The following is a 25,451-nucleotide window of genomic DNA, read 5'->3' on the forward strand; positions in this document are numbered from 1 at the left end:
CCCTAAAGCCAAGCCACGAGTAACCATGGCATTTCTATCCAAACATGCTGTTAGGAGCTCGGTAGTCTTGGTTAGAGTACAAAGTCGAGTCTCATTACTTAAAAAAACCATCCTACAAAATACCTCTTGACTGCGGGAAGTCGCCACGCTTTGACTGGGGTAAGGGGTGCCCATGGAGATTTGAACCTAGACCACACCTGCCTAGCCGGCCTATGTTCCATGCAGCTACGCCAAACCTCCTATGGGATTTTAATGGTTCTTTGAAATTAGAAAATATAAAATTCATGTACTGCAGGTGGCAGTAGAATCTGTGAGGACTTGTTTTTTAAGTTGAAAAACTCATCGCGAAACATTTTCTTGGACCATCTCCATCTTCTTCAACTCCGCCTGTGTATAACTGTTTAGTTATACACTGCTGGTCCCAAGCCCGGATAAAGGAGGAGGGTTGCGGTAGGCCTGTGACAGCCAGCATAAAAACTTTGTCATATCCTATGAAAATGAACCAATATGAGAATTTCGTTGGGGCGTTCCCTACTGAGCGACGCGCTGTACTCTCTAGGTCCGGAGGCAGTGATAAATGGGCAAGGGTTGCTAGGTCGTCGCCCAGAAGCGACGCGTCACACCGGCGCCCGGGTGTGGTGTCAAATAGGCAAGGGTTCCCTCACTTTGTTGGACGGGTGGAGGTAAAGAAGTTAGTCCAAGACCATAAAATTAGGTTAGCCACTTGGAACATAGGGTCTTTAACTGGTAAGTTGGTAGAGTTAGTAGATGGTATGTGTAGGAGAAAGATTGATATTTTATGTCTTCAAGAGACCAAATGGGTATGTGAGAAAGCTAAAGTGATAGAACCTTGGGGATATAAGATTTGGTATACATGAATAAATAGAAATAGGAATGGCGTAGGGATTGTTATGAGTCGTCAGTTTATAGATAATGTAGTTGAGGTCCGTAGGAAGGGTGATAGAATTTTACTTATTAAATTAGTGTTAGGTACAGATATTATTAATATTATTAGTGTTTATGCACCTCAAGTAGGTTTAGATGATTCCATTAAGCATCAATTTTGGGAAGATTTAGATGGAGTAGTACAAGGGATATCTTATGGAGAAAAGCTTTTCATCGGCGGTGACCATAATAGACATGTAGGCATTAGTAGGGATGGATTTGAGAGTATCCATGGAGGCTATGGTATAGGAGAAAGAAATAAAAGTGGAGAAAGGATTTTAGATTTTTGTTTGTCCTATGATATGATCTTAGCAAACACTTGGTTTAGGAAGATGGAGTCTCACCTAGTAACATTTAAAAGTGGGGTTAATACGAGTCAGATAGATTTTTTCCTACTTAGAAAGAGAGATAGGGGTTGTTGCATTGATTGTAAGGTTATACCGGGAGAAAGTGTAGTTGCACAACATAGAGTCTTAATTTTAGATCTTAGAATTAGACAATGCCGCAAAAGGGATAGACATAGGATAGATCCTAGAATTAAGTGGTGGGCACTGAAAGGAGCTAAACAAAGAATGTTTGTAGAGCAGGTAGTTAAGGAAGCTGATTGGTGTCTCGAGGAGGATTCAGAATCAATGTGGAATAAGATAGCGGGTGGCATGAGAAAAGTGGCTAAGGAGGTATTGGGTGAGTCTAAAGGCGGTGCACCACTAGGTAAGGATACATCATGGTGGAACGAGGATGTCAAATTAGCTATTAAGGTTAAAAGAGAGTGTTATAGAAATCTAAGTAAGAGTCGGGATAATGAGAATTTGGAGAAGTATATGATAGCAAAGAAGGAAGCTAAAAAAGTAGTTCGAAACGCGAGGGCTAAGGTATATAAGGAGGTTTATGACAAGTTGGATACCAAAGAAGGCGAGAAGGATATTTATAGGCTTGCAAAGATGAGAGATAGGAAATCGAAGGATTTGGGTATGGTTAGATGTATCAAAGATGAAACACAAAGGGTTTTAGTCAAAGATGAGGAGATTAAGGAGAGATGGAAAGATTATTTTGATAAGCTATTTAATGATAGTCATGCTCAAGATCTTGGAGACTTCTCCATTCCTTTTCATGAGATTAATCGTGACTTCATGCGCAAGATTCAAAAGAAAGAAATTGCAGAGGCTTTGAAGAAAATGAAATCAAGAAGGGCAGTTGGCCCAGATGGTATACCTATCTAGGCTTGGAAATGCTTGGGAGAGAAAGGTTTAGAATGGTTGACAAATCTTTTTAACTTGATTTGGCGAACAAATAAGATGCCTAATGAGTGGAGGAAGAGTACTTTGGTGCCTTTATATAAGAATAAGGGTGATATACAAGATTGCACAAACTATCGTGGTATAAAACTCATGAGTCATACTATGAAACTTTGGGAGATGGTGATTGAGTCTAGGTTGAGGAAGGTTGTCATGATATCGGAGAATCAATTTGGTTTTATGCCTGGAAGATCAACTATGGAAGCTATACATCTTCTTAGACAACTTATTGAGAGATTTAGAGAGAGGAACAAAGATTTGCATATGGTTTTTATTGATTTGGAGAAGGCATACAATAGAGTACCTAGGGATGTTCTCTGGTGGACAATGATGAAGAAAGGTGTTTCTCTCAAGTACATTAGTATAATTAAAGATATGTACGAAGGAGTAGTAACCAATGTCCGCACTTGTGGAGGGGTGACAACCAATTTTCCAATAACGGTTGGGTTACATCAAGGATCTGCTTTAAGCCCTTTCCTATTTGCGATAGTGATGGATGAGCTTACGAGATCAATTCAAGAAAATGTACCGTGGTGTATGTTGTTTGCTGATGATATTGTTTTGATTGATGAGTCTAGAGCTAGGGTTAATGCTAAGTTAGAATTATGGAGACAGACATTGGAAGCTAGAGGTTTTAAGTTGAGTAAGAGTAAGACTGAATATATGGAATGTCGGTTTAGTAAGCAACGAAGTAGTGATGGGAGTGTAGTGAATCTTGGTGAGCAAGAAATACCGGTGAATGATTATTTCAAATATTTGGGATCCATCATTCAAAAGTATGGAGAAATTGATGGAGATGTAAATCATAGGATAAAGGTTGGGTGGATGAAATGGAAAAGTGCAACTGGAGTGCTGTGCGATCGTAGAATGCCATTGCGATTGAAAGGAAAGTTTTATAGGACGACTATTAGACCCGCTTTACTATATGGTACGGAATGTTGGGCTGCCAAGAGACATCATATTCAAAAAATGAGTGTAGCTGAGATGCGGATGCTTAGATGGATGTGTGGAAATACTATAAAAGATAAGATTCGGAACGAGGAGATACGTAAGAAGGTAGGTGTTGCACCCATTGAAAATAAGATGCGAGAGAATCGTTTACGGTGGTTTGGACATATTCGGCGAAGGCCTAATGATGCTTCAGTTAGAAGGTTGGAGAAATGAGAAAATATATTAGTTAAAAGAGGTCGGGGTAGGCCTAGGAAGACTTGGATGAAAATGATAGGAAAGGATATGAATGCTTTGAACCTCACCGAGGACATGGCATTGGATAGAAATGATTGGAGGAAAAGGATTCATGTGGAAGACCCTAAATGAATTTCTTTTTTGGTTCATATCGCTGACCCCAATTGTTTTGGGATGAAGGCGTAGTTGTTGTTGTTGTATCTCCATCTTCTTCCTGAAGTGCTTGTTCTTTAGGTGCATTCAAAATCAGACGACGCCATGGCACCGGCAAACGGCTAGTCGAAAAGAAACGATTTCTCTGACCGAGTGCGTCCGGCGGTTAAGCCACCACTAAATTATTGCCACATGCAAAATGTACTTCTTCCTGACTTTCTTCACAATACGCATGCCACGTTTATAATTCTGATTGACTTTTTCAAAATATACCCTAACCTTTTCCGTAAATTTTCAAGGGTCCCTTGACTTTGTAGTTGTGGCAGCATTCAAATCGATGGCTTGATCTTGTGTTTTTCTTGTTGTCACCTCTGACCTCACCACCACCAAATCTAGGGCATCCTCTCTCTCTCTCTCTAGCAAGCAGCCGTCTCGGTATATCGGGATCTGCAAATTTCCTTTGTTTCGGTAAGATCCTGACGCATTTCTTCTTCTTTTCTCGTAGTTTTTGTTTGAGGGACTCTTTCAAAGATCGAGTTTGGGGGGTTTTGGATTTTAATATTTTTTTTTTCAAGTTGTCTTGGTGGTTTTCTGAATCATTTTTGCAAAATCGTCTGTGAAGTTCATTTGGGTTTCACTGTTTTTCAAAATACATCGTTTTTTATCGATTCTTTTCATGGGGAATGGAATTTCGGATCGTTTCTGTTTGTTTCCTCGTGGTTTTCTCTTCAGATCCTATTTTGGTGAGTGCTCCGTTGATTTTTTTTTAAGTTCTGGGACATCTGAGTTCAAAGTGGGGTTTTTCGATTTTTTTGGGGGGTTTTCGAATCACCATTGTATTTTAGATGTCTAGTTGATTTTAGGGTTTTCATTGTGCACAGTATTTCTTCGGTTTCGTGGGGAGTTTCGACCTACCGAGAGTTTACTATATTGCTCACTATCTTTTAGGGTTTTTATAATCTTCAAATGGTAGGTGAGCTCCCATTGTGGGTCTTCAACCTATGTCACACTGCTAAGCTGCTAAATTCTGGCATATTTTAAAAGAAAATAGCATAAATGGGACACAATACAGCAACGAGAATGGAGTACCTCGCAACCATTGGCTTTGGTTGCGTTTCTGTTTGGTTATTTTGTTAGGAATCTGATACTTCGTTGAAAGTTTTTCCGGCCAAGAATTAACTCTTCTCCTCCCCCCTTAATGATTGGTAGATTTTTCTGTCTGACTCTGCACCCACTCATCAAGAAAACTGAGTTGTATCACCCAACAATTCCCAATTTTCTGGAATGAACACTCCAGTTCTTGTTTTGTTTGAGTTGGTTGTTTTCTCACTGCCCCTTCTCCAAGTATGCATGTTCTTTTCCTTTCCTCTCCCTGAAACAAAGTAGGCAATTTTGTTTGTCTTCAAATTTTCTTTCTCATTATTTGAATTTGAGGTGCTTCCGGGGGGATACCGTGTTACTGAATCATGCATGCTTGCAATTCAAAGCATATGCTGTTGTTAATCATGTTTCCTTTGAATTTGCAGGCTTGCTTCAAACGTAACAAGAAACACTCTTATCATGGAATCTAACAACATGGGCACCGTCGTTGTTGAAGGGGAGCAAAACACTTCCAGTACGTTGCCCCCTAGCGTGGACCCTGGTACTATTGAAGCAGCCCAAGATGGTACAACCATTGAGCCTATCTACAAGGACCTTATTTCGGTCGGTGGGGATATGAATCAAGCACCATTTCTTGAACCAGCTCTTGGAATGACTTTTGATAGTTACAAAGAAGCAGAACAATTCTACAATATCTATGCTAGGCATGTTGGATTTGGCACTAGAATAAAATGCACAAGCCGTTCGAAGGTCACTAATGACACTAATCGTGTGGTTATATGCTGCAACAAAGAAGGTTTTAAACCAACAAGAAAAATAACCACCTTTTCAAAACCAATAACAAGGATTGGATGTATGGCAAGAATGCGAGTTGTTAAGCAAAATTCTTCAAGGAAGTGGGTGGTGACCGATCTCCACCTTCCACACAACCATGTATGTTCTCCACATATGGCACGGTTCTATAGATCACATAAACGCTTGGAGTCTGGAGGTAAGAAGGAAGCTAAATTGAACTATGGCACAGGAAATAAAGTGAATCACTCCTTTGATACATCAACCATAGATGCAGAAGGTCCTGCACATTTATCTTTTGGCCAGGAGCAAGATAGAAAACATTTAAAACTTAAAGAAGGTGATGCGATGGCAATCCAATGGTTCTTTAAGCACATGCAGTCCACGAACAAAGGCTTCTACTACTTAATGGACTTTGATAGTGAAGGACGTTTGAGGAATGTGTTTTGGGCCGATGTTAGGTCCAGGGCAGCGTATGAGTATTTTGGAGACGTAATTACTTTTGACACAACATACTTGATAGATGGTTATGAAATGCCTTTAGTTTCATTTGTTGGAACAAACCACCATGGACAATCTGTGTTGCTAGGATGTGGCTTACTTGCAGATGAGACAATAGAATCATATATTTGTCTGTTTAAATCATGGTTGAATTGCATGTCAGGACGTTCTCCAAATGCTATTATTACTGACCATTGTCCATCTATACAAGTAGCAGTTCATGAAGTCTTTCCTGCAGCACACCATCGCCTATGTTTGTGGCATATCTTGAAAAAAGTTCCATCAAAATTGGAAGGATTAACTGATTATAAGGCAATCAAGAAAGCTTTAAAGAATGCAGTTTATGATAGTGTGAGGGTTGATGAATTTGAAAGTTCTTGGAGAAAATTGATTGAAGATTTCCAACTTGAACATAATGAGTGGCTCAATTCATTGTATGAAGTTCGCCATCAGTGGGTGCCAGTTTTTGTAAAGGACACATTCTATGCAGGAATGTCCATTATCCAACGTGGTGAAAGTGTCAATACATTTTTTGATGGTTATGTGCAACAGAAGACAACTTTGAAGGAGTTCATTGAAAAATCCGAGGTTTCTCTTAAGAGTAGTTATGAGAGAGAGGCTCAGGCTGATTTCGAATCATATGACACAATACCAATTATGAAGACTCGCCTTTATTGTGAAAGCCAACTTGCGAAAGTGTACACAGGAGGAATATTTACACAATTCCAGGAGGAGATATATGGCACTTTCAACTGCTACAATATTGACCAAACTAGGACTGCTGCTCAAATTGCAATATATACACTCAAAGAACGTATTTTTGACAAGCATGGCAACATGGTTGGTGTCAAGGATTACGAAGTCATCTCAAACGAGGCTGAAATTGAGTTCCAATGCATTTGCCGCTTATTCCAATATAAAGGTATCCTCTGCAGGCATGTGTTATATGTTCTTAACCATATAGGTGTGAATGAGATCCCAGATCGTTACATTATCACACGTTGGAGAAAGGATTTCAAGCGCATTCATGCCTTGCATACTCGCTCTAATAGTGTGATGCCAACGGATGCACTTCAAGGATATGATGATTTATACCAGCGGTTTGTTCATCTTGTGGAAGAGGGTTCATTATCTGCAGATAGATATGAGGTTGCAGTTAAAGGAATGACAGAGCTTATGGATAAGATTCTCGCCGTGGGTGAAGATGCAGGTAATTCTTACACAAAAGGTGGTAAAACACACAACAATGGTGCTGATGCTGCCAATAAAAGCAAACACAGCAAGAACTTTGGAGGTAATACAACCCCAGTAATGAATGCATATGTTTTACGAGATCCTTCGAAGGCATGGAAACAAGGTCATGTGAAAGGAGGACGGCATAAATCTGGTGGAGAGCTAGGTGTAACCAATAAGAAGCGTTGACGCTGTAAATATTGGAGACCTGGTCAAAAAAGAAAATTTTGCAGGGTGGTAAGCTCTTGGCAGTTTTATATTACTACGTAATTATTACTTACAATAGTTGTCCTAACCACTACATTCAGTCAATATTGAATATTCTCTAAAGCAATGTGACTATTATGACATCGGCTGTCAATTCTTTGTTGAGTTTTTACCTTCAATGGTGCTGCTATTCTTGAAATAATTTTAGAAATAAATCTTGCTTTCTCAAACATGGATCTTGATTGCATATCAATGAAGCTCTTTTATTGTGTGGTTACGCACACCATGAAGGATTTTTCTGCCAGAACCAGGTAAATGATACTCAAACTTTTTTCATTTCATTACAAGTCAAAATTTTCTCTGCATCCTTAGGGAATAATTGTTTATATTTGGTTTGTAACTTCAAGGCATTGAACTTGGCTAATAGGCAATTGATGAAGTGGATCTTGATAAGATCATATTCAAGGGGTGAAGCACCTGCATTTTGTCTTGATTGTGTGTGGCTGTGGCATATGTCTGCTATTTATATCTCAAGAGTGTTAACTGTGCCTTTGTAGTGATTGCCATTGTCATATATAGAAGTGTTGATGGTTGGACTTGGGTCGGGTTCCTGGTTGATAACCTAGATGCTGGAAACAGAAGCATTGATCTTAATTAGATGCTGACTGGCTTTGAGTGACACTAGCAAGACTTGGTCTTGGAATTCAGATTCAGTTCCCTGGGAAGATCCAAACTGACTAGCCCAGCTGGGTGGGAAATCTAATGCATGGGCAGACATCCAAACCTGAATTGATGGGAAGAGGATATTAGCAAAGTGTCTGTGCCACTATATTTTGTTATGAGCTGGCAATTAAGTATATGCATAATCTATTATTGATCTCATATCAATATGATCAGTTTGATCAGTCTGACTTTTAGCGCATTATTATAAATTGAATATGAGATTATGGGTTTGGTGTGGATTTATGATATTCACTTGGTTTTTTGGCATAGACAGTCCTCCATATGATAGGGTTGATCAGAGTCTGAACCCTAATACAGCTTTTATTAGTAGATCAGCATTGTGTTCAAACTTCAAACCCAACCCAATCCATTTTGGGACTGCTGGCAGCCACATTATTTTGTAAGATCTGGGAGAATTCATTGATACAGAAAACATTGGTAGTCTTTGTTAGTGGACAAAGGGAAGCCAATATTAAGTGGGTGTTTTAAAGGAATTCTTTTTGCCGGCATGGAGTATGGTCTGTTCTTTTATAAGTTTTGCTGAATATATTTATCTCTCCTTCAATACCTGATTTTGATGCTTAATTTGAATCTAACATTTATGAGCTGATTCATATAAAAGGAAAAATTTCCTTCCATGTGCTTCTTGTTTGCAGCAAGCATATGCTTGTAATTTTCAGTGGATGGCAAAGATGAAATGAAATATGCAGATACATGAAGTGCTGTAAGCAGAAAATGCTTTAATGTGCAACATAGAGATCTTGATACATGATGTGCTGAAAGCACAAAATGCTTTAATATGAAAAGTATAGATCTTGACCTTACTAAGAGTTGAATCTGTCCACAAAGGAGCATATGCGAACCTTTGTCCAATTTATCTGCTGTGTTCTTTTGCATGTTTGATTCTGTGAAGGAATATGTCATAAAAGTGATGCTTCTGTTAATAAGGGAACCAGGGACATGACAAAATGGATAGACAGCAGTGGAAGCAAAACTTTTGAATCTCAATTATTTGATGTGAATATGACTTTTTCCTTTGTTCTGTTTTGTTTGCATAGAGACATTTGAATATTAATTTGTCATGCATGCCTTGTGAAATTATTGTTGGTTTACATGTGTTTAACTGGCAGTGGCAAGGCAACACACCTGCAAATCTTCCGCACTTTTCCCTTGTCTTGCCCTCAAGACAGGGTTGTGTTTGGATGTGAACCTTGATAAAGGATTGTTAAAATGTATCTTATATATATATATATATATATATATATTCTGTATATTACATCAATACCCGATGGGGGTATTTTTGTAATTTCACTAGTTGTTTTAGAAAACAACTATTTTCAGATTTTGTTAAAATGTATTTTTTCTTTTTTCTTTTTTTCATTTAATTTTTGTATTTTTTATATCACAAAAGGGGCTCCAACCATAGAGTCGTTGAAGCCCCCAACGGTCACAAATGTGACCGTTGGGGGCTCCCAACGACTCCATGGGAGCCCCCTTTTGGGCTCTCCTTTTGAGGCATTTTGCCTCCCCTTCTCTCCTCTCCCTTTTGTATAAATAGGGGTGATCCCCTTGTATGTATTTCATTCTTGAGAGCTCTCTCTCTTCTCAATAAGAGACTTTTTATATTGTTGCCTTCTTTAAGGCTTGTGCTTGTATTGTCCCTTTGTGGACTTGTGATATTGTCTCTTTTTCATTGTTGTAAGTGCTTGTATGCACTCTTTATATTTCCGCAATATCTCATTACATGGTATCAGAGCCACTCGATTCTTGAAGGAAAAGTGTGGTTCGTGTATTTCATATTTAGTGGATATCTTCTCACTTCTTGGCATCATCATGGAGACAAAGATTGACCTATCTTTCAAGCTCAATGGAAAGAATTATATGATGTGGGCATCGGCAATGGAAAATAATCTCAAAGGAAAGAAGCTTTGGGGTTTTGTCATGGGTACCGTTCCGGAACCTAAGCTTATGCTCACAAAGATGGAAGAAGGTCAAGAAAAGGCTCTTGAAGGAGATGCTCGCCTCAAGGCCATTGAAAGTCATCAAAAGGAAGTTGAAGATTGGGAAAGCAATCACGCAAAAATCCTTGCGTGGTTTATGAACAATGTGGAGCTTAAGGTATGTGCTAATATAGCTAAATTTCGTAGAGCCAATGAGGCTTGGTCCTTTATGAAGGGTATGTATACCCAAAAGGATCTTGCAAGAAAAGATTAGAACCACCAAGCAAGGTGATTCTAGCATTCAAGACTATTATAGTGCTTTAAACCCACTATGGGATGAATTGGCTCTCTTGGAGCCAAAATGGGTTTCTATGGAAGATATTAATTTAAGGCAAAAACAAATGGAACAAGAGCGATTGTTCCAATTTCTTTTTGGGCTACGTCCCGAATTTGAGCAAGTGAGATCTTCACTTCTCCATAGATCTATTTTTCCTCCCATTGAGGATGCTATTGCCGAAATCACTCAAGAGGAGACAAGGCTTGGCATGAGTAAGCATGTCGATGAAGTCCTTGCCGTATCAAAACCGGGTAATAATGTTAGAACCTATAAGCCTCCTCATTTTGGGAAACAAGGAAACTACAATGGAGGAAGAAAAATGATTGTTTGCCATTATTGTAATGAGCCGGGTCACATTAAACCCACTTGTCCAAAGCTTATTGGAACTTTCAAGCCTAAAGTGGCTTCTCTTGAGGAAACCACCACCAAAGAAGATGAAGGCAAGAACAATGACATCAAAGAAACTCTTGGACAAATATCTATGGCTCTCCAACAAATGCTAAAGGTTTCTTCCTCCACATCGGGTGCGGCTATTGCTTCATCATCTTCACCCGGTACGTATTCTTGGATCCTTGACTCCGGAGCTTCCTTTCATATGACCCCTCATGAAAATGCACTTGTTGATGTTTACAACAATTCAAAGGACTCTTGTGTTTCTACGGCCGATGAAACCTTTTTAAAAATTTCAAGTATTGGCTCTTTTAAAGATTCACAAAATTTTTGTGTTCCAAAAGTAAGAGTTGTTCCCAAACTAAATTTAAACCTATTTTCGGTTTCTCAAATTGCCGACCATGGATGTGAAATATCTTTCTCATCTAATGGTTGCTTTGTACAGGATCTCCGGTCCGGGAAGCGGATTGGGCAAGGCCATAGAAAGGGAGACCTCTATTATATGGACCATCTTAATCTCCCTACAAACTTTTTTTGTTCTTATGTCCAAGAGAAAAGCATGGAAACTTGGCATAAAAGACTTGGTCATCCAAGTTATTCTAAAATGTATCTCTTTCCTTTTGGAAACAAATTTTGTAAGAAAAAAGAAATTAATTGCAAAGATTGCATTTTTGGAAAAATGAAGTCTACTCCATTTCCAACTAGAACTTTTCTTTCATCAAGGCCTTTTGAATTGGTGCATTCGGATGTGTGGGGGCCCTCTCCGGTTATGTCTAAAGGGGGTTATTCATATTATGTTACGTTTATTGATGACTTTACTCGGTATGTTTGGATTTATTTTCTTAGTCATAAATCGGAAGTATTTGCTTTCTTTAAAGATTTTCATAAAAAAGTTCAAAATCAATTTCAAAGTAACATATCCATGTTAAGATCCGATTCCGGTGGCGAGTACTTATCTCATGAATTCCAAAACTATTTAACCCAAAATGGCATTTGCCATCAAAAGTCATGTCCTAGGACTCCCCAACAAAATGGCCTAGCGGAAAGGAAACATAGGCACATTATAGAAACCGCTAGAACATTACTTATTTCTAGAAATATTCCAAAGAAGTTTTGGGCCGAAGCCGTTCTAACCTCAACCTATCTAATCAATAGAATGCCCTCTTCTAAGTTAAAAAATGTTTCTCCATATGAAAAACTCTTTAAATTTTCACCCGATTTCAATCGTCTTCGTATTTTTGGTTGCAAATGTTTTATTCTATTACATAAAAGGGATAAGTTATCTCCAAAAGCAATTGAATGTGTTTTTTTAGGATATGGTGAAAATAAAAAAGGGTATAGATGTTATGATTTTAAGAATGATAAACTATATATTTCAAAAGATGTAACATTTCTAGAAGAAGAAAACGGTTTTGATAAACTAGAAGAAACAAATGAAATTGACTATATATTCTTATATGATCTTATTGATGACATACAAGAAGATTTTCTTGAAAACATTGATCATTCTCATGAGGTATCCCCTCTTGACATAACTCCCTCAAATGATAGTGATTTGAATATAAATGTTCATGATAGTGATACCAATATAAATGTTTACTCAAGAAGAAATCAAGAAAATCCTATTAGTGCCCTCGAAAAATACTCTCACATTTCGGAATCCACTGAGGAACCACAAGTTAGGCATTCTTCTAGAATATCAATACCCCCAAATAGGTTTGTATCCTATGATTCCTTAACTCCCAACTATCGGGCATGTTTGATAACCCTACATTCTTATTTTGAACCAACACACTATAATCAAGCTAAATCGATACCTCATTGGGTTGAAGCAATGCAAGTTGAACTTAATGCATTAAAAAAGGCCAATACTTGGGAAATAGTTACTCTACCCTCACACAAAAAACCTATTGGTTGTCGCTGGGTCTTCAAAGTTAAAACCAAAAGCGATGGCTCTTTAGAAAGATATAAAGCTAGATTAGTTGCTAAGGGATACTCCCAAGAATATGGCATTGATTACGAAGAAACATTCGCTCCCGTAGCTCGAATGACTAGTGTCAGGACCTTAATAGCTGTTGCATCAACCAAAAAATGGCCTATTTATCAACTTGACGTAAAAAATGCCTTTTTAAATGGAAGTTTAAGTGAAGAAGTTTATATGGACCCGCCACCCGGAATAAATATTAAGCAAGGTCAAACTCTTAGGCTTTTGAAGGCATTGTATGGCCTTAAACAAGCACCTAAGGCTTGGTATGATCGTTTCAGTGATATCATGATAAAGTTAGGATTTCACTCTTGTTATACTGACACTGCTCTTTTTGTTAAACATGCAGGTTCTAGTATCGTAATTTTGTTGCTTTATGTTGATGATATGATTATCACTGGGAATGATCAAAATAGTATTATTGATGTTAAAAATATGTTAAAAAATAATTTTGATATGTCTGACTTAGGATTTCTCAGATATTTTCTTGGAATTGAAGTTGCATATTCTCCTAGAGGATATATTTTGTCACAGATGAAGCTTGCTGCGGATATATGTTCTAAGTCTGGGATTTCTGATGATAAGAAAGTAGAGACTCTCGAGGTTATTAATGCCAAATTGTGGTTGGAGGATGGGGTTCTTCTGAAAGATCCCACACCTTACAGACAACTCATTGGGTCTCTTACCTATTTAACCATCACCAGACCAGATATCACTCATGCGGTTCACTATGTTAGTCAATTTCAGCATGCTCCTACAACTGTGCATATGAGTGCCGTTCTCCGAATCATCCGCTACATTCGGAATACCATCAATAAAGGGCTATTTCTATCCTCTTCTTCTTTGAATCTTCTTGTTTATACTGATGTAGATTGGGGAGGTAATCCCAATGATCGAGTCTCAACTACTGGTTTTTGTGTCTTTTTAGGGGACTCTTTGATTGCCTGGCGATGCAAGAAGCAGCAGAAAGTTTCACTATCATCCACTGAAGCTGAGTACCGGGCTATGGCAACCACGACAATGGAACTTGTATGGCTTCGCAGTTTGCTTAAAGACATGGGAGTTGATATTACCGAAGCCTCAAAGCTATGTTGCGACAACAAGAGTGCCATCTATATTGCGAGCAATCATACTTTTCATGAGCGTACAAAACATATTGAAATGGATTGCCACTATGTTCGTGACGAATTCTTGCGAGGAACTATTGCTCTTCCCTATGTCACTTCAGAATATCAATTGGCGGACTTCTTCACTAAAGCTCTTCCGGCTCCTCGCTTCATGTTTCTTCTTGGCAAACTTTCCGTCATTTTCCCGTAAAGTTTGAGGGAGGGTGTTAAAATGTATCTAATATATATATATATATATATATATATATATATATATATATATATATATATATATATATATATATATATATATATACTGTATATTACATCAATACCCGATAGGGGTATTTTTGTAATTTCACATAGTTGTTTTAGAAAACAACTATTTTCGAATTTCATAAAATGTAATTTTCTTTTTTTACTTTTTAGAATTCTTTTTTGTATTTTTTGAGGACTAAAAGGGGCTCCAACCATAGAGTCGTTGGAGCCCCCAACGGTCACAGATGTGACCGTTGGGGGCTCCCAACGACTCCATGGGAGCCCCCTTTTGGGCTCTCCTTTTGAGGCATTTTGCCTCCCCTTCTCTCCTCTCCCTTTTGTATAAATAGGGGTGATCCCCTTGTATGTATTTCATTCTTGAGAGCTCTCTCTCTTCTCAATAAGAGGCTTTTTATATTGTTGCCTTCTTTAAGGCTTGTGCTTGTATTGTCCCTTTGTGGACTTGTGATATTGTCTCTTTTTCATTGTTGTAAGTGCTTGTATGCACTCTTTATATTTCCGCAATATCTCATTACAAGGATATAGGAATAGAAAACAATAAGCTCTGGTAAAGGACGCGAAAATTCTGCAATGGTAAAATGATTAAAAGGCAATGAAGAGAAGGCTCTAAATATTTTATTCCATGAATTTCTGCATATCTGATTGAGTTGATTACCGGGAATTTAGCTTTAGATCCTCTTAAAGAAGACAACACATTTCCAGGAAGTTTATGATCAAACTGAATGAGGTAATCTGTTGTAGTTGATTGGTATTGAAAGGAAGCAAGGTTATCCAAAATATATTCACCAAGAGAACAAGGTGGACACTCAAAGAGTTCCACCAAAGTACCAAAAGAATACTCACAAGCTACAAAATGGGTTCACACACAAACACCCACTAAAGGGGCAAACACAAAGTGGCTTTGTTGCCCCATATTTATACACAATGAGAAGGAGACTCATAGAAAGTCGTTGGAGTTCCAACGACTCTAAATAGAGTCGTTGGGAGCCCAACGACTCCCTATGTTGACTAGTCAACTAATGTTGACTAGTTCAAAACTAAAAAATCTAATCCTAGTTACAATCTAGTTATATTACATATAACTATATACATATATATATGTATGTAAATGTATACATATAAAAAATATAAATAAATAAATAAATAAATATATATATATATATATATATATATATATTTTAACACTCCCCCTCAAACTTACGGTTGGATAACCGAAAGTTTATCCAAGTGAAAGTGGAATCTAGGAGCAACGAGAGGTTTGGTGAAGAGATCTGTCAGTGAATATTCTGAAGTAACGTAAGAAAGATCAATAGTGACAGTCCATCTTAATGTGTTTGGTTCGTTCGTGGAAGGTCCGATTGCTGGCAATATAGATTGAACTTTTGTTGTCACAGGACAATCATGATGCTCTTTTACTCTGAACGCCCATGTCAACCAACAATCTTCTTAGCCAGACCACCTCCATAATAGTTGAGTTCACGTTGGCCGAACTTCCTAAATCCAGTTTACGCTGGTCGAACTTCCTAAATCCAGTTTATGTTGGTCGAACTTTCTAAAACCAGTTTACGCTGGTCGAACTTTCTAATTCCAGTTTTACACTGGTCAAACTTCCTAAATCCAGTTTACGCTGGTCGAACTTCCTAAATCTAGTTTTACACTGGTCGAACTTCCTAAATTCAGTTTACGCAGGTCGAACTTTCTAAATCCAATTTACGCTGGTCGAACCTCCTAAATCCAATTTACGTTGGTCGAACTTTCTAAATCCAGTTTATGCTAGTTGAACTTCCCAAATCCAGTTTACGCTGGTTAAAAGGAAACTTTCCCTCTATGAAGAAGAGCCGATTTGGTAGACTCAAACTTCGGTCTTAGACCATTGATGAATTGATAGAAATGGTCTCCATCAATTTGTCTTTGATGGAGTTTTATGTCTTCGGAACAATGCCATTGTGGCTCAAGAAGAGCCGACTCATTCCAAAGGTCGGACAACTCACTAAAATATTCTTTAATAATTTTTTCTCCTTGAGTCATAGTGCGTACTTTGTCTTGAAAGTTGCAAATATGAGCAATATCTTTAAGCGAATACATTCTCTTGAGGCAGTTCCATGCTTTATTTGCATGTTCAAATTTAGCTAGACTCAAGCACTTCTTGATATCAACATTACTAATGAGCCAAGACATAATCTTGGCATGCCCCATTTTCCATTCTTTTCATTTTTTCTCATACGTGACCATAACTTTTGTTTTTTTCGCCTCCATAAGAGTTACCTCCTTTTCTCCTTCTATTTTAGTAATGATTAGTTTGAGTTTCAAATCCGACCCATCCACTAATCCTTGTAACCCTTTCTCCCATATCAAATGCTTCATTATTGAAGCCCATGTTACAAAATTTGTGTCATTGAGTTTGATGGGTTTTAAGGTTACATTATCATTGTCATTCATGCTTACAAGGGCTAAGAGAAAGAAAAGATAGGAGATAATAAAAAAGTATCACTAGCACTCCACCACCAAGAGAGCACCTCCAATGAAGAACGCGAACACACGAGCACTCCACTCCAATGAAGAACGCGAACACACGATCACTCCACCAAGAGGGCACAAAATTTTGCAAAAAGAGACTTTATCTCTTCAAAATCTTGAGTGACACGCTTCTCAAAACACCAAAAATCAGCTTGATCTCCAAGCTCTGATACCATGAAAGGAAACAAGGTTCTCCAAAATATATTCACCAAGAGAATAAGGTGGACACTCAAAAAATTCCACCAAAGTACCAAAAGAACACTCACAAGCCACAATGCACTCACACACAAACACCCACTACAGTGGCAAACACAAGGAATAAAAAATAATATTTTATTGATCAAGACCATGCAAGAAGCATGCATTGAAGAGGGGCTTTGCCTCATATTTATACACAATGAGAAGGAGACTCATAGAGAATGATTCCCTATGTTGACTAGTTCAAAACTAAAAAGCAAAAAAACTAAAAAATCTAATCCTAGTTACAATCTAGTTATATATATATATATATTCATTTTTAACAGGTATGTTCCTATCTGCACTTCTTTTATGCCTAGGCCCAACACGCCCAACACCAAGGATAAATGAAGGGCTTTCAAAAAGGAAATCTGTGGACTTGAAAATGGTATACATCTTGAAAATTGGAGCTTGGTTACTCTTCCCTTTAACAAGAGGGGACTAGGCACTAGAAGGCATGAATTGATAATTCAGCAGTGGCTTTTATCTCAAGATGGCAGTGAATGGCAGGGAAGAGACAACTATGAAAACAAAGTATGGATTCTCCACTGCACCTTGTTCTTGGAGAGAGTGCATCGTGAGAGGAAGAGGTTCTATGGAAAGGATTTGGGTGCCTTCTTGAAAGGCGTTAAAAGGTCAAGAAGTAAATTTAACATTTTAACCACTAGATATTTGAGGGTTACGTGGTGATTGGAACAATCTCTTTTGGAATTGCATGGATTTATGGCCACTTGCACCATCAGCAACAACATAAACTGATAAAAGTAAATGAATAGTGTACAGAGGATGACATGGTGGATTACAATTTGATGCAGTCTTCAAGAACTTCTTAGCATAGGAAAAGTTGATTAGAGGCTGTTTTAAACTTCTAGTAACCCAGAAGTTGAAATTGTTTGGAAGAAGATGAAAGATGGATCTTTTCCAGTTAACTACTATATTGAACTATTGCTGGTTCACCTCCTTAAAAAGGCTATTTGGATCCATGATGCTTCACCTCAGCTATTGTCGTATATCACAAAGACACAAACCACTATCCATTAAGAAACCTTCTTGTGAGCCACCTTATGCTTTGTTTTTGGTGACTTAAAGAGTCAAGTGAAAATAAGTGTTTTCTCTGGTTACGGGTCATGGATCTGAAGATCCAGACCCGTGACACCCACTTCTTCATTAATGGCATTATGTAATATTGATCATTGTAAAAAGGGTATTCTAGTACCCTAATTTTGTTTGTAATCTCATGTTAGCATAAAGGTATACACAACAGCCGACTCATACACAGCAGGGTATCGGTTTTTTCCAAACCTCTCTCTCCCTTTCTCTATCTCTCTCTGTTTTGCAGCTCTCCAACGTGGAACGAACTGCAGGTTGCAAAACTAACATGGTATCAGAGCCACGCTTCAGCTGAAACTGGGATCGATTAAAAAAGGCACGTCTGAAGATCCTTTTCTCCTATATTTCCTCTTCCAAAGTCTGAAAATAAAAAAAAAGGTACGTCTGTTCTTGTTTTCCTTTCTTTTTGGATTCACGACTGACCCAGTCAGTCTCATTCTTTTCATCCTACATCTGTTTCCTGTTTCTTTCTGGAATCACGACTGACCCAGTCAGTCTCAGTCTGTTTCTCGCCTCTTTCTGGAATCACGGCTGACCCAGTCAGTTTTTTTTTGGTTCACGACTGACCCAGACAACTCAGATTTTTTTTTCTGGTTTCTGGGACTCACGACTGACCCAAATAACTCAGTTTTTTTTTCCTTGGATTCATGTCTCATTCATCCCCTTCTTTCCTCACCCAGCCAACTCATTTATTTTTTTTTGTTCATGTTTCGTTCATTCATTACTTTTCTCCCTACAGTTCCCTTTTCTCCTACTTCGGTGGTGGCCGAACCTTGGTTTAGCCACTGTTTATTTTTGTCTCTTGAGTGACTCAGCCCAGATTCCTCATTCAGCCATTAACAAGCCGATACATTAGGAATACGTATTCTCATTGATTTTTTTTGGATTTTCATATCCGATATTCCATTTCATATACAAATCAGAAATCTGATTGACATTCAATTTCTGTTTCATATCAGCAATCTGAATTAGTTCCTGCAAAAAAAAAAAGGACTGCAGGTGTAAGCAGATTGTGCTGAATACATACTTCATTCTGTGAAACATGAATTCCCTTCCTAGCCAGTCAGTTCTTTCTTTAAGTTTCCTCAGCCAACTTGTGTCTAAAAAATTAAATAATGGTAACTTCTTGACTTGGAAGAGGCAAATCATACCTTTCATTAGGAGTCAGGATCTTTCTGGACATCTAGATGGATCTATTCCAGTTCCTCCTGAGTTCATATCACAAGAAGAAAGGGACAACAAAGGGGAATCTACTACCGTATATGTTAGAAATCCTGAATTTGTGGCTTGGATGAAAAGAGACCAAGCGCTTGTTGCTTATATTACATCAACACTCTCACAAGAGGTTCTTGTAGCCATTCCAGATGACTGCACTATCATGCAACTTTGGAACAGACTTGTTTAGACATACTCACAGGTTTCTCAGGCCAGGATTATGTTTCTTAAAAGAGAATTTCAAATGTTAAGAAAGGATTCCATGACCATCATGGAATATTTGAACAAAATGAAGGTTATCACGGATCAGTTAGCAGTTGTTGGAAGTACAGTTTCTGATAAAGATTTGGTACAACAAACCCTCAATGGATTGGGACACGACTATCATATGATTGTCACTTCTCTGTTATGTTTACCTGAGTTGCCCAATTTTGAAGATCTGCGCGCAAAGTTGTTACAATATGAGATGAATCTAAAGGGATTTTCTGAAGAATCATCTATGCATGCTGGGGCACAAGAAGTTCTTGCTACAGGGGTTACTTATGCACGAGGACGAGGAAACTATGATATCAAGGGAAAAGGAGCACAAGGTAGAAGTGGTCATGGAAGTCGTGGATTATTGCCTACACCCAACTCATATACCAACCCACAAAGACAGAGGCCAATTTCTACTTGCTTTCTGTGTAATAAAAGGGGGCATATCAAAGCTAACTGCTGGTTCAATCCCCTAAATAAAGGAAAATCAGCACAAACTGAAGCAAAAAGAGGCACAGACAAGACAAGGACCAACGGAGAAGTAAAAGAGTTGTTATTGTCAGCCTTAGCAGAATTGAATCTGAAACAAAATGAGCAAGGCACTTGGTATGTGGATTCTGGCGCAGCAACTCATGTTACTGGTGATGCAGGTAAGCTCCTAAAACTTGTTCCTTACATTGGTAGAAGTAGTATAGTTACTGGAGATGGATCACACCACTCTGTCTCGCATATTGGAAACTCCATCATACCCTTGCCCGAATCTTCCATCAATCTTTCAAATGTTCTTTATGCCCCTAATATCAAGAAAAACATTGTTTCAGTTTCTAAACTTGTTGATGATATCAAAGCCTCAGTTGAATTTACTCCCTCTTCTGTTCTTGTTAAGGATCTCTGCACGAAGGAGACGTTCGCTAGAGGAAAACGGTAAGGCAATATGTATGTTTTTCAAGAAGATCCTTCAGCACATATTCGCTTTGCAGACCCAAACTTGAAGCTCCACTCATCGTTGTCTTCTGAAAATCCTACCTGCGTTTTTAGTGTCTCTGAAATCAATAAGCCAAACCTTTGGCATAGTCGTCTAGGTCACTGCAGTAATAATTTCATTGAAAAGCTTGTTTCAAGTAACCTCATTCCCAAGTCAAGTTTAGGAATAAATGTAAATGACAACAAATGTTCTAGTTGTCTCTTATGTAAGAGTTATGTTTTGCCATTTCATTCTATCAATAAAAGAGCTTCAAGACCTTTTGAGACTATTTGTTCTGATGTTTGGGGGCCTGCTCCAGTTGCTTCTATGTCTGGAACTAGATACTATCTTTTATTTGTTGACAGTTATTCTCGCTATTCCTGGATATTTTTCATGAAACATAAATCTGAGACTTTCAAGTTGTTCCGTAACTTCCATTCCTTTGTCAGAAACCAATTTTCTGAAAACATCCTAAGTTTCCAATGTGACGGAGGAGGTGAATTCTCTTCCATTGACTTTACTAACTTTCTTCAAAGTAATGGGATAAGGAAAAATGTGTCTTGCCCGCACACACCTCAGCAGAATGGGATTGCTGAAAGAAAGCATCGCCATATTGTTGAGAGTGCGATGAGCATGATGCATGATAGTAATCTTCCGATCACTTTATGGACAAAGGCTTTTCATTCTGCAGTTCATGTGATAAATCGATTGCCCATGACTATTTTGGAAAACAAGTCTCCTTGTCTCTTTTTGGTATTCACCCCAACTACTATGATTTGCATGTGTTTGGCTGTTTATGCTATGTTCATGTTGACAGTTCAAGGAGACATAAGTTTCAGGACAAGGCTTTGGAGTGCAGGTTTGTGGGCTATGCCGATGACTATAGAGGGTACATGTGCTATGATCCGGGGAGCAAGCGCATCAAAATATCAAGAAATGTCATCTTCGATGAATTGAATTTTGATTGTCAATGTACTAGTTCTTCAGAATCAAAACATGAAGTTCATGCTTACTATCCTTGGTTGAATTATGAACTTCTTGCAGGAGCTAGTGATGCTTGCTCAAATTGCACTCAAAAGGATAAGATACCTGTGTCTACTGATGGGATGATTGATCATGAAAATACAGACTCAACTTTGAATCCAGGAAGATATAGAGGCTTTGTCTATACTCGACGAGAAAGAGAGTCACCCACCATAGTTGATTCAGACATGGACACATCCTCAACATCCAACATTGTTGATACTAGAAGATCCACACGTCCTCGCCATCCAATTGAAAGGTGGGTCAGTTATGAAAATTTCTCATTAGATTTTCAACTCTTTCTAACAGCCTTGAATAAAGAAGATGAACCCACAACGTTCTCTCAAGCATCAAATTCCAGAAGATGGATTGAAGCAATGAATGAGGAGATGGAAGCTCTACATGAATGTGGTACGTGGGATGTCGTATCAAGACCACCTGACAAAAATGTTGTTGGTTCGAAATAAGTGTACAAAATAAAGTATAAACCAGATGGGACTATAGAGCGATACAAGGCGAGACTTGTAGCCAAAGGTTTTACACAGGAGCAAGGACATGACTATGATGAAACCTTTAGTCCAGTGGTGAGGATGGGGACAATCCGGGTCATACTTTCTTTAGCTATTGAACACCAATGGACCATTAGCCAACTTGATGTGAAGAATGCCTTTCTTCATGGAGATTTGAGAGAAGAAGTTTACATGGAACAACCCACTGGTTACGCAGAAGGTAATCCTACAAAATATGTCTGCAGACTAAAAAGGGCGATATATGGATTGAAGCAGGCATCTCGATCTTGGTTTGACAGCTTTTCTCTTGAAATACACAAATATGGTTTTAAGAAATCTCTTCTTGACCACTCTCTATTTATATTTAAGAACCAAGACACAATTACTCTGTTGTTGATATATGTGGATGATATCATCATCACTGGCAGTTCCAATGACCACATTGAAGAAGTCAAACATCACTTGAATTAGAGGTTCAAAATGAAGGGCCTTGGCAAACTACGGTACTTTCTTGGAGTTGAAGTCGACAGTTCCTCTGAAGAAATGACTCTCACTCAACATAAGTATACTATTGATGTTCTCAATAAAGCGGGTATGAAAGACTGCAAGCCTTTAAGCACTCCTAGCGTTCTTCATCAAAGGCTTAGCTCTCAAGATGGAGATCCATTTGATAATCCCACACAGTACCGTAGCATAGTGGGTATGTTACAATACCTCACTTTTACTCGCCCTGATATAGTCTACTCGGTGAATCAAGTTTCTCAGTTTATGCATGCCCCATGTGAAGGGCATATGGAAGCAGTTAAAAAAATACTACGATATCTGAAGGGAACGGTTGGGGATGGTCTCATATATAAACGAAAGACAAATAGGCAAAGTGCACAAGAGATCACTATCTATTCTGATGCGGACTGGGCGGGAGATCCAGATGAACGCAGATCAGTATCTGGCTATTGTGTATTTGTTGGGATGAATTTGGTTTCTTGGAGTAGTAAGAAACAAAAGGCTGTTGCCAGATCCAGTACAGAGGCTGAATACAGGTCAATGGCAGCCGCCACTGCTGAGGCTACTTGGGTTAGACATCTACTGACAGAAGTAGGAGAATCGATATCTCGTTCACTTCTGTTGTGTGACAACCAGAGTGCCATTAGTATGTCTTTTAATCCAATTCATCACAGTCGTGCCAAACATATTGAAATAGACCAGCATTTTGTGAGACAAAAGGTAGAAGAGAAAGAGATTGAGCCTGAATTTGTTCGAACTACAGATCAAGTGGCGGATATATTTACAAAAGGATTGACTAAAGACAGATTTTGGACGTTAAAAGGCAAGTTGTTCATGATTCAAGATCATGCACAACTTGAGGGAGGGTGAAAAAAAGTGTTTTCTCTGGTTACGGGTCATGGATCTGAACATCCAGACCCGTGACACCCACTTCTTCATTAATGGCATTATGTAATATTGATCATTGTAAAAAGGGTATTCTAGTACCCTAATTTTGTTTGTAATCTCATGTTAGCATAAAGGTATACACAGCAGCCGACCCATACACAGCAGGGTATCGGTTTTTTCCAAACCTCTCTCCCCTTTCTCTATCTCTCTCTGTTTTGCAGCTCTCCAACGTGGAACGAACTGCAGGTTGCAAAACTAACATCAAGAACCTAGTCTTTTGCTCATTACCCTTTGGTTGTTTCAATGCTTTCACATGGCTGAAAGAGGGGGATATTCCATTGTAGCTGTACAATTGCAAGGGCCTCTTTCTAGGCACATGGAAACTGTTTAGGAATTGAAAATGGTAAAGGTTTGGAGATGGTGGTTATTAACTTTGGCTGGTGATTTGGAAAGAGTGCAGCAAACACATCTTCATTGGGCCCTCAATTTTATCCTAGTTACACTGCCATACATGAAGGGAGGGGATCAACAATTGGGCTCAAAATACATAGCGAGGCTCAGATCCTCTCCTGTATCAACTCATGTAGATTAGGACCTGCCGTTATACTAAGGGCCCAGCAGACTGATTATACTTTTGCATTATAATGCGGGATACCTGTCCAGGTTGGCCACCTCCAGCATTTATATATGTAGTCAAGTTTCTTTTTTTGAAATAAAAAATGAGGGAAAATTGTGAATCATTGTTTTAGATCTGAAATATGAGGCAGGTAATTTTATCTTATGGTTCCTTTTATATTCTTGTTATTTCTGACCAATGTAGTAGTCATGATTAAGCCTTGATTCATATTTGATGGATGGATGGATTAATGGAACCACATAGTTTGCTTACTACTAACGTCTTGTCTACTGTTGACAATTTCAAGTTATCATCTGCTTTCTCATTCTGCACAGAAGCTCTGTTCAAAGTGTTGAATTGAAATGAGTGTTGCTATTGATACATGCTTCGTTAAGTGCTATAAACTCGCAACAACTATGATGGTTTCCATTTGCAGAAAACATATTTAGGGTGGTGCTTTTGACAGGAAGGTGACCTGAGCAATCTTTGCTTGGGCATGAAGGACTTCATCCAGACGATGAGATCATGGATGATGCCATCACTTCTAGTTGCAGAAGAAAGAAAACAGAGGTGCATCTGTTTCCAAAGTAAGTAGCTTTCACTGCAACTCATGTGCTTGGCAAATGGCAACCCTTTAAAGTGAAACCTATCCTAGATAGAGTACACAACCATTTCATGGCTGCATTTCGTACCTCTGATGATGTACAACAGGGACCCTGTTTGGTTCAAGAGGTTGGTTGAGCCAAAGGTTGAAGATACATGACCCCTAATTTAGGACAGCTAGTTGTTCAACAACAGAATAGGTTTTAAAATAGAAGTTTTGGCATGTACGATTTTGGGTCCTGACTTACATGTGATAGTATGTATGTATGAAACTCTCAAACTCAGGCCTGGAATATTTTGTGTAGATTAATGTGGATGTTTATGAAAGTTCATATTTTTCTGGCTTATACCATGGCCACTAATCTCAATCATGTTGTTAGAAGCTATGCGAGGCGATCACTCCTGTCCAGACTATTGATTGTCGTGCATCTCCAGTATCTTCTGGACATTAAGAATAAAATTTTGCAGTTTCAGATGCCACACTGTTTAGGTGCGACTTATTGCAGATGTATGCGGCTATGGACCTGTCTGAATGTGTCAACATGATACTCATGCTGGCCCACCTTATATTTGCAGAAAATTGGTAATATCTTAACTTGCTCCAGTTGTGTAATTTGCACTTGGATCTACAGATCTTGAAAATCACCTTTGAGAGAGAGAGAGAGAGAGAGAGAGAGAGAGAGAGAGAGAGAGACTCCTGTTGCTTGGAGATGGACCTATCTCGATCTATTATACTGGATGTTTAGTTAATCAGACAAACTGGGTTCTCACCAAATTTTGACAGTGGATTTCAGTGTCAGTTTCTTTAGGTCACATGAGCCAAAATGTAGTTTAAGGCA

General features: G+C 38.5%; 1 protein-coding gene across 1 annotated transcript; it reads left to right on the top strand.

The window, feature by feature from the left end:
• Window positions 1-3,945: 3,945 nt before the first annotated feature.
• LOC149814365 (protein FAR1-RELATED SEQUENCE 6-like) lies at window positions 3,946-24,957 on the top strand. The gene is made up of 3 exons (XM_089988980.1): window positions 3,946-4,046; window positions 5,105-7,442; window positions 24,446-24,957. Exon 2 carries the CDS (start codon window positions 5,139-5,141, stop codon window positions 7,392-7,394), a length of 2,256 nt encoding a protein of 751 aa, XP_089845106.1. The 5' UTR covers window positions 3,946-4,046; window positions 5,105-5,138; the 3' UTR covers window positions 7,395-7,442; window positions 24,446-24,957.
• Window positions 24,958-25,451: the final 494 nt, after the last annotated feature.

Source organism: Nuphar pumila, chromosome 15 (assembly GCF_984573655.1).
Source record: "Nuphar pumila chromosome 15, dmNupPumi1.hap1.1, whole genome shotgun sequence".
Taxonomy (NCBI): domain Eukaryota; kingdom Viridiplantae; phylum Streptophyta; class Magnoliopsida; order Nymphaeales; family Nymphaeaceae; genus Nuphar; species Nuphar pumila.